Below are 10864 nucleotides of genomic sequence, written 5' to 3'. Positions count from 1 at the left end.
TCAAGGACACCTGTTTCTTGACAGAAGCAGTTTGTGAGAAGCATCTTTTCTGCACAGAGATCCAGCAGCCATGTGTGAATGCAAGGAAATGCCTCAGATCCCCTTTGCAATCCCCATTCTCCACATTGAGCCACTACGTGCTTCAATATTTGAAAACATTTTCTAAATTTGATGAAGTTCTAAGCTGACACAATGCACATGTGTACTTAGAAAAGGCTAACAAAGAATATGAAGCATTCTTTTTTATTATATTTAAATATTGAGTGTTTAAAGCCACACTCAATCTACTATTAATTACAGCAAACGTGCAAAATATTATTTATTATATTGCAAAATGTCCCCCAACTAGCTTTAAAGCATCAGCATAAGGTCTGGAATCCTAGTAGGGAAAAAACAAAGAGGACAGAAGAACATTCATCAGCAAGAAAGATCCACCTAACCTGAATCCACTCGGCATTTCTCTTTACAATTATGCTATGTAATGCACAGAGCCTATGGCTGCCTAGTACAGCTATCTACCAAACCCCTCTGGACACTCTGGTGCATTGCTCAAGAAGTTGTCATTATGCATTTGCTTTACTGTTACATTATTTCGTTTGGCAAAACTAAAACTAATTCTTATTAGGACAATTGACTCTGGTGGGGTTTTGGAGGGCTGTTGTCCTAAAAAGATGCTGATGAAGAGAACAGGGATGAGAAAAAGTCATGCTGGCCCTCCCTCCCTATTTCTGTCTCTCTGTCAGATGAGGTCATCAAACGCCAACCTTCTTTTGTCTGTTTGTGATGTCACAGCCAGGGATTTTTTTTGTGGACACCCCATCCCTAGAGACTGCTTGGCTCAAGGCAGAGGAAGACTTCATCTTGATTTAAGACAGCGATAACACCCTCGATAGCACTGTGACAAAGGCTAGATAGGCAGAGTAAGAGGGTGTAGATGCCAGCAGTGAGAGGAGAAGAAGAAGACAGGAGAGGAGCGAGTCAGAGGAGGGACTGTGAGACACACTGTGCCTTTAAAGCACCAAGCCCCGCCTCCACAGAGCCGAGCAGAGCAGCGGAGTGGTGCTGGCAGGAGCCTGAGCCCTCACGATAAACTCTGGCATCAGCTTCCCTTCATCCGACAGTCAGCGAGGACACAGAGAGGGCGCAGGGGCAGAGAGACGGGGAAGGAGAAAGGGAGAGAGTCAGAGTGACAGAAAGAGGTGAGGGAGAGAGACGATAAACAGGCAGAGAGACTGAGAGGGAGAGGCTGTCATAGGAATCACATAGCTCCTTTTTCTTTTTACAGCAGCAGCAGCCCAGCCAGTTCTGACTGCTACCTCCCGAAGTGGGCGAAAGCTGACGCGGATGACGGGTGGCATGTTTTCAGCAGAACAGTTATCTGAGTGATGGTAGCAGCGGCCGCGGCAGCATCACAATCCAAAGCAGGAGCTCTCGTGGCTGTTAGTCATCCTCAGCCTCCTCTCTCCACTCTCAGAGTGCTATCAGGGCCATTCATCGTTCCCATCTCATGCCTCCTGCCTCCTCCTCTTCCTCCTCCTCCACGGCTTCATCCTCCACTTGTACTCCTCCTCTGATGAGCCACAGCCTCAGAGTGAAATAACCCTGCTGATAGAAGCTTCTCTCTCTGTCAAGACAGTAAGTAGGGGAGGGAGAGGACTGTGTGTGTGAGAGTGTGTGTGAGGATGACAGAGAGATAGTGACAGAGTGAAAGGGAGTGTGTGTGTGTAAGAGAGACAGAGAGAGGAAGAGAGTAGAGCAAGGTGGCGAGTGGAGAAGATGTTAGTGCGACCGACAGAGGGACTGATAAAGAATCAGCAGGTTGTGTGTAGCTTGAATGATCCTGCTGTGCGTGGACAGTGAGCTCTGGGCATAGCAACAGCAAAGTGATGCACAGGAAAGGTGAGTAGGTGTGTGTTCCTGCGTGTGTGTGTGTGTGTGTGTGTGTGTGTGTGTGTGTGTGTGTGTGTGTGTGTGTGTGTGTGTGTGTGTGTTTGTGCAGGTGAGGCAAGTACTCCAAGGAAGGAATTTCAATTTCAACAACAGCTAAAATTGTCAACGCAGTTCATCTTTTTTCTTTTTTTTTTCACTTTATTTGTGTTATTTTTTATGCTGGTATGATCCAGATAAACAAGAAGGAAAAAATAAATGATGGTAGGATGAGAGACTGGAGAATAAGTGATTGTTTTCTTTCTCCCTCTGTCCAGGTGCCATGTGTGATTGGCCAACGCATCCCGTGGCAGAGGCATCGCCTTGGATTTGGCGAGAAGCTCTCCCCCCTGCTTGTTCTCTGGGGTTCCTCTGGGAAGCTTTCATAGGATTTATCAGGTCCTGCTGGATGGCACAGAGCTCTGTGCCTCTCTGAAAAGAGTCCACAGAGAAAACCAAACACTACACAGATAAGAAGTAAAATAATTATCCAATCACAGCACAAGGAGGCAGACCGGGTTCCCTTAGCAACAACTGAAGGAGAGGAGAGAATCCTTTTCTCTTTCTGCTCTCTTGGTTTTTGGGCACACCCCTGTGGACTGCTGTGGGTCAGTGTTTTTCAGAGAGAACTTGGATAACACCGTTGCATGAAGACAGGCTGCCTTCCAAATTCCAGTGGAAGGTTCTCATTTTCCTTCCAGCCTCCCTTGTAACTGTCTCATATCGACACCATGAATTTTGGTTATCCCTCCACAAAATTCTCATCACAAGTCACAGTCTGCTGGCTTGGAAATCAATTCATTCTAATCCCAAGCCACCTGGAATAAGCCCTGCTTCGGGGGAGATTGGACACTCTGTGAAAGGACCCACGCCTACCTTTCTTTGCCTTTCATGGACGACAAGTGAAGGACGGCATGAGTAAGTCATCATCTGCAAAGAAAATGGATGTCAAGCAAAGTTTATTTTGATGTGAGTTCCTACTGACAGTCGTTTTATTTTTCCTGGAGGAGGAAACGCCACACTGAACAGAGGAATATCCCCTTTTTTCCAAACAGGATCAGTCCTTTCTATCTGGAAAGACAGTAGTCCTCACTGAGATACTATATTTAGAAGGAAAATCTTGTCCCAGTTGGCCGATAATGTAGAACACGACCGTTTTGAAAATTGAGCAACTACTGGGAGTTCTATTTTTCTATAGCTTTGTCTATAAAGGGGTTAATATGAACCCATTTTCTGCTTTCACTTTTGTATATTAATCTGCCATGATGTTATTATGTTTCACATGTAAAAAAGATTGTACAGGAAAAGTGGGGTAGGGGAGAAGTCTTTTTCCTCTATAGACAGGCGTTTTAAATAGCATCTCCTGGGGAACAATTTCAAACATACACACTGACACATGAGATGAGTTGGCTCAACATGGTTATGTAAGAGTTTCATACCAGCTTTAGTCCATGTATTTTGCCTCTTCTTTCTCAATGGATTTACAGCGTTTGACATTTCCCATGTTCATTTTCTTGTCGTTTTTGGAAGTGTCTACCAGAGGGCATGGATGTCAGAGTGTGACCCTGTGCCGAGTGTGCGGGCAAGGCAAGGCGTTTTGGCTGCCCAGGTGCTTTTAAGATGTTGAGGTCTCCCTGTGTGGCCGGGGCCCCTGTTCGGATCAGTAGCACTGAGGCTCCTTGTAGCCAAAGACATGGACCCCGACTCGGCTCCCCCACGCCCTCAGCCTGTTGGCCACTGGCCCCACGTCGCCCTGTAAAGGATGTCCCTCAGCAGAGCTCCGGCCCGGGACACCTCTGAGACCCCCAGCCCGAGAGAACGCATCCGCAGCCACATGAAGATGGTGATTAACCAGCTGGAAGGTATCCTCATTGAGCTCAAGGATGTGGCAAAGGAACTCCGGGAGGTGAGGTTCAAATTCAGTTTACACATTTTTTTTTTTTTTTTTCCGGGGAGGATTATTACTCAGGGGGGAAGAAAAGGTGGAGGTAGAGGAGGATGTGAGTGCCATGTGGGTGTGCTTCATAAGTGGGCTGCCTTTAATTAAGTGTAAAATTATTTCTGCAGCATGGAGATTTTGATTTAGATTTGAAAGTGAAGAGCTCTGACTTTTGTCTTTGTTTTTATAATATGAGGATAATGTTGATGACAACGACAGCAAGGCAGTCTTCCAAACTAATCAAACAATTGCTCATCAGCAAATACAAATGTCCTTCATGTGTTCAGTGGAGTCTTGTGGGAGGGTCAGAAATTGTGAAGAGCTATTGAAAAGCAGCAAAGCCATGCTGAAAGGAAACAGAGGCAGGCTTAGATAAGATACAAGACTTAGCGCCGCAATAGTTATATAACCATTTTGCTAAGGATCAGCTGGATTTCTACTGTATTTTTGCAACTGCCATGGTAACGCTGGGAGATGACATTTGTGTGTATGTAAGGTGTGTATAGTGCGTATGTAAAGCACAGTTTGAACAAGGATCTAAAGAAAGAGACTCTGTTTATGTGCATGAGTTCTTACAAGTATCTACAAGTACAGGGACAAAAAGTGTGAGTGTGTGACAGCTGATAATGCGGAGTGCATCTGTCCATGGGTGTGAGAGTACAAAATGGCCCTAATCATCTCTTTGGGATCTTCCCCTGCAGCTTCCTCAAAGCCGTGAACTCTCCTTGCAAAGCTCTTTCAAAGAGAGAGATAAAGGCAGATAGGAAGACAGAGACAAATGAAACCTGTGCTAACAGTTGTGTCTGGCCCATCCCACATCCCCCAAGATCATCACATGATTAACCTCCCACCTGCTTCAGCTCAGGGATGCAGAGGGATTGTATGCTTGTGCTTGTGTTTCTGAATGTGTTAAATAAGTGAAATGGTGGATGATAGTGCATGTAATGACCTGTAGGAGGAGGAGGGGTGTTCTGAAGATCCAGGGGTGAAGCTGCCATAACTCACTCCATCACAGCCTAGGAACCCATCCCTCTCCCCTTCTCCCTCTGTCTCCAAGCTCTGTCCCACTCACTATGTTCTACTTTATGTACCTGCGCATTTGGAGGTGCAAGGGCACAACTCACCGGGCACCTTCTCTCTGGTGATCAGGAGTAGCCGAACTGTGTGGGGGAGTGATTGATGATTATGGGACAACTGCAAGTGGAATAATGCTAGCTGGAGCTATTTATAAACAAAAACACAGCCAGTGCCGATGCCAGCACTGACGCATATTACCATTCTTATCCCAGACCCCATCAGAGAGGGCTCTGCACAGTGGCTCAAAAGTATTTTTTTATTGGGAGAGCACAATCCCACATATTGAAAGGGCTAAGGGATTAATACAAGCTGCAGTGGCGGTCATAATGCTGGTATCAATATCCTGCAATTATCCGACCTGTGAGATTGTCAATTGCATCAAACGGAGATGAAGAAACATAATCTGTGAAGCACCATCAGATGCATGAAAGCCTAATGTTCCATAAAATCTCTCATTCTTGGCCACATGAAAGGAACAACATAATAGATAACAACTGTCACATAAATAAATGATGAATTGCTGTGTGAATGTAGTGAAATAAATAACTCAGTGAAGGAGCAGTAATGACTGATTATCACCCACAAGGTCTTTGGGGAACTGGATACACTGCAGTGACTCTCAGGAGTTAAAGCCGACACTCCAAAAAATTTAGATCCAAAGAAAACAGGAAATATACTGGTCTGTTGGTATACTTACTTCCTGGTATTGCTATTAAAGCCTAAGAATCAGTTACACTGTGCCAAATGGACAAAAGCTGAAACAAAAAATATTTAAAACGCTTATTTAACCCCTTTATTATTCAGAATCAATTTTCTGCTCAAGCCTGGCCTGGCTGGTCTTTGCAGCAACCATTACAATGTGTCTTCTTAGGCTTTAAGGGTAAATAGAATTATTATTTTAATATCATGATTTCAATGAGAATTTATACAGTTGACCATTTTCTAAATTGAACAAATATTTTTAAACGCTCCAAGGAAGGAAAAAGATAAAAGGTCCCAGGGGAATCACAAATCTCCGGTACTGTTCTAAAAAAATTTAAATAATTTGTTTGCCAACAAATGGCTTGCAAAGCAGTCTAGGCAACAGGAATATGAGCTGATATACTGTAGCAGATGTGGGATATTTGAAGCACTACAGACTATATCCAGATATCCAGAATGTCATTTTCTTAACTTTAATTCACTTACTCCAACTCAAGTCAGCTAACCTCATTTGCTCCTGACTCTCTGAACAGACGAGACTGTCAACCCTGTTATCTCTTTTTTTTTTTTTTTTTTAACCTGAATGTCTGTGTCATGTAATGTAATGCAGACAACAGACAGGATAGAAAGAAAGTCACAATTGTCAAGATTTTCAAGATTGCTGTTGACTTGTGAATCCTATTACAGGCTTCACGACAGGTTAAATGAGAAGGATCTTAAGGAAGGACATTTGACGGGAACAAACTTATAAACTACTTCATTTGTTATAGTAATAGTGGCAGCAGTGACATCTCTGGAGGAAATAATTCATGTCAACCTTGGACTCAGAAGTCTGAGGATAAACAAGTAGGGGAAATGGCACCAAGGAGGATGCAAAGCAACCACTGACATTTCTGATATTAAGTTTTCCTTGTGCCCAAACTGAGGAAAAATAAGTAAACCTTAATGTAGGAGGACACTTGTGCTGGTTATTAGAGAATTGAAAGAATGCAACGACAAGGGCTAACGAAAAGGAAGAAGACAGCGGAGAAGAAGCAGTTGTATCAACTAGGGGAAAGGTGGTCGGTAGTTAGCTTAACATATTTATGTTGGACCAAATGGGAGGACTGACTGTTTTTATGTGGATGTAGTGATTATGCAGAACAGAACCATGAGCAGACGATGCTGCACAACTGTGCTCGTCTCAAGACAAATGAACACAGGAAGGCAATCAGGACTAGTAGAATTACAGCTCCAAATGAGAGAAGTGAAAATAAGCTGGACAAAGAGCAATTATCAGTAGCAGAGTACAGCTTGTCCAGGACACCGGCCTCCATCAGTCAGCCTTGTGATTGTTGTCGGTATGCTCATCATTGTACTGGAGAGAGGTTCATGCTTTTTATTCAGCTACAGGCCTGAAGATGCAGCAGGAAAACACTTGTGTCAGGTGAAAACAGTGTATTTAAAAAAGTCAGCTTTTTGGGAGGAAGTCCTGAGTAACAGGTTTATTAACAAGACATGCAACCATGCAGTTTTAGAACTATATAATGGATTTTTTAAAGTGTGTCATGAATGCTTTTGATCTGCTGAAATTCACCTGTGAGTAGCAGACTATCAGCTTTTTAGGGCAGCTTGTTTCACAAAATGTTGTGCTCGACCTAATGAGCAAAAATACTTCCACGCAATCTCTTTGATTTGGGACACGTATTTTATTTATTCATTCATTCATTTTTGAAGTATTCTGTATTCCACTTGTGGTCGGAGTACTATTGAGGTTGAACAGAATGGTAATATTTAAACTCCAGAACCGTAACTATCATCCGACCACGATTTACTCCAACTTCAACTCCTGAAGGAGCCCTTTGTACGAAAATCCTTTTTATTAGAGCCCGACAAATGTACATTTTTTGAGCCAATGCAAAAATCGATATTGGGGAGAAAAAATATCCGATATATTGGCCGCTATCTTTCTTAGATCTATCTGCAATCTTTAGAGATAGATAGATATAAATGTATACATTTATTGAGTTGATCCCTCAAATGCAGTTATCAAACACTTGCATAAAAAATATACAGTATAACGAAGACAAGATCACTCAACTGGAAAGTAACTGTGCATGTATGTGCAAAAACATTTGACACTCTGGACACTGATAATGCTGATAATTCTTGTTGTAATCTATATATCACACTTTGCTTGTGAAGGAAAACTTCTAGTGTCATACAATAAAACTAATATGAAATGCTTTTAAACTGGTGAATAAATCTACTAATATCGGCCTATTTATCAGCTGGCCGATAATCGGTCAGGCTCTACTTTTTATGTTTTCTGAATAACCGCTGGCTGCACCAGGAGTCCTGAAAAAATGTGCTTTACTCCAGAGACCATATTTTTATCGGACTAAGCCGAGGGGTTCGAAGATTGCATCTCATCTCTGGAGGTACAGCAGAGACAGTAGCAAAATGGGGTGGTCTATTCATATCCATTCATCAAAAAATTCCAGCAGCACAATCCCATTGGCTTTGCTGTCAAATAAAGGCTTTGATTTTAGACAGATTTCGTCAAAGAAAACAGCAATGTTAATGATTTGATCAGAAAGGCTATCGTGTGGTGCTCTTTTTTAACCAAGGCTTTTTACATTTTAAAACATTTTTAAAGCTTTCTAAAGGGCTAAGGTACCCAAAAGGTTGGACCCAGATCAGCCAGCCAGCCAGCCAGCCAGCCAGCCAGCCAGCATCTCCTTATCGAGACTGAAACCAGTTATGACACATCGAGGGGGGAATCACAATCCCTCTCCTCTGAAGCTGCCGCGCTCAGCACTAACCAAATCTGTTCCAGACCCAAAGGCAACCCAAGGGAGACCAAAACCAAAATCAAAGGGCCATTTTTTCTGCAGGGGCCATATCCTCTCTTCACTGTGCGTTTCCCCCCACTGATGCTGCTGCTGAGCAGGGCAGGGAGCAGAAAACTGCCTAGCAAGACTCCCTCAACATTTAACCATGTGGGGACTCCAGTAATCACAAGCACTTGAGAACAATGGATGGGGATAAACACTTTTTCATTCAATGAAATAGTTGATCCTATTATGGAATCTTTTTTGGAAAGTTTAAGGGCATGGCAAAGATAGTCCACAATTTAATGAGTACTGTGGGAAAAAATGGGTCACTGCAGAGAAATGTGAGACAAAAACCATTATACATTATAGGAGGGGAGTAAGAAGAGAGTATGCAACGGTTTACCGCAACGTAAGCTAAGATGAATTCTTTGCTCTAAATGAATGTTGTCCCTTAGTCACCAAGTTGGGAATATATACAGTTTTTGTTGATAAAAGTTCCCCAACAAAAGTGTTTCTTCTATGGATGCAACAACATTAGGGGAGGGATGGTAAACCCGTATCATTACCAGCACTATTACATTCTGCCAAGACATGGATATTTGTCACATTGTCCTAACTGGTTTAAATAAATACGCTTGGTTGAAGTGCACACATGAGGCAACACTGATTGTTCAACCAACAAGCAACAGTGGCTAGAAAATAAGGTAGCATTAAATAGTAATTTGTCATAGACAACAGCATAGATTGAGCCCCCCTGTCTTGTGCTTGTTTCGCACTGACCATGAGAGCAGAGCCAGTGTCTCACACTCTCACTGACAAAACGGCTCCCTTTGTCTTTGTGTCAGAGTGGGTGTCAGAGTTTACAATGAAAGCAAATTGTGGCTCAGCAATCAGGTAAACCTTTATTCTACACCCTCCAAGTTTCCGCAAATAACAGCAACATTAAGTGGGTGTGATCGCTTGCAACACATCTTGTTTCTCTGGGGCTCTAACAGGAATGGATGCTGGAATGGCTTGACCCTGTTTCACTTGAGACCAGCACAGCATGGTTTTATATCTTCATTACAACGAGTCTACCTGCTAAAGGTGTGTTTTAACTGATGTCTTGCTTGTCTTAAATCAAAGATGAACAAAAGAAGCAGGCTGTGGTGCTGATTCATGGTCAAATGAGCGGCTGTGAACACTATAACCCCCTATGGTGTTGTTGATATTCTTTTCTAATTGCATCACCACTATAGCTCAGCTATTTTGATGATAAATTCTATTTCGGAAAAATTCTTCACACTAAAAGTTATCTGTTATCAAGAAGTTGTAACACTTTTATTGTGAAAGAGTCATATCAGGAAATGTGATGTTTTCAGCAGCAGCTTAACACAACTCTGTAGCAGAATTTTTTATTTTTTTTAAAACAACACACATTCAGTTACAAGCCCCAATTTGCTGACCACACACTGACTTACAAAACATCTTACTCTGTTGTCATGCATAGAAATGAACTAAATATTGTGTTGCAGGTTTCTTTGAGGGGGAGTGGGAGGAGGGTCATAGTGCGTGAATACAAGTTCTTTTGAGTTATTCCTTCTGAATCCGTAATACCACAATAAAATACAATAACTGCAACTGCAAAAAAACTCAAAAAAACATTATATGAATCTCAGGTCATATTGCTTATCACTAACCAAGATGCCAAGTAATTTTACTATAAGTAAAAACTAGGTTTATTCTAACATCATTTGACAACTTGTTTGTTTTTCACACCATAATGTCATGAGATTGTGGTTCCTTTTTTTATTTTTCTAAATTAGTGCCTATAATCAGAAATTGCAATCAGTCACAAAGCTGTGTTCTGGTAGATCATTTCCGACAGAACCGTTTTGGCTTGGTTGCCAATGTTTTGGGTTTACTGCCCAGTTGACCAGAGCCCAATGCTCTCCATTGGGAATGGCTGAGCCTGTTGTCCACCAAAGAATTTATTTCCTTCAGAGAAAGGAAGGGTTTGGCCAAATCTCAAACTTGTGAACAAGCAGACCAGCTGTCCTTGTAGGCCAACAACACTCAGTGGGCAACACAGAAAGCTTTACCACGCACTGAAGAAAAGTACCCTTCAACCTGACATACCTGGGCCAAAGGCTCTCATTAAAAGCTATTTTGTAGAAACGACAAGTACCCGCCCGCTGTGTCTGTCTATTTGTTCCTCTTTGCCTGACCTCTTTTTTGTGTGGAAATTAAATTCCTAAATTAAACTTTGTGATGTGCCTCCGGCAGAGTTCTCTTTGCTGGGGAAAACAACAAGTACAAGGTACCTCAAGCCTCAACACAAAACACCCTGCCATCACCACACCTGTGTTGCTGCCTTGAGCTGAGCTCCACAATAAATGTTCTGTTCTTGGAATTAATCAAAGAC

At 42.5% G+C, this 10864-nt stretch overlaps 1 protein-coding gene across 4 annotated transcripts in view; it reads left to right on the top strand.

The window, feature by feature from the left end:
- The first annotated feature begins 1042 nt into the window (after positions 1–1042).
- The window catches only part of insyn1 (inhibitory synaptic factor 1), a 49314-nt gene continuing 39492 nt past the window's right edge, over positions 1043–10864 (top strand). Inside the window, exons 1-3 of one of the 4 annotated variants that reach the window (XM_029280928.2) lie at positions 1043–1635; positions 2205–2844; positions 3457–3832. In XM_029280928.2, the coding sequence (XP_029136761.1) occupies positions 3689–3832 (144 nt within the window). In that variant the 5' untranslated portion in view covers positions 1043–1635; positions 2205–2844; positions 3457–3688. The other 3 variants (XM_029280911.2, XM_065953026.1, XM_065953027.1) reach the window with 3 other exon arrangements.

Source organism: Labrus bergylta, chromosome 3 (assembly GCF_963930695.1).
Source record: "Labrus bergylta chromosome 3, fLabBer1.1, whole genome shotgun sequence".
NCBI lineage: Eukaryota > Metazoa > Chordata > Actinopteri > Labriformes > Labridae > Labrus > Labrus bergylta.
This window is presented reverse-complemented; position numbering and strand designations above follow the sequence as displayed.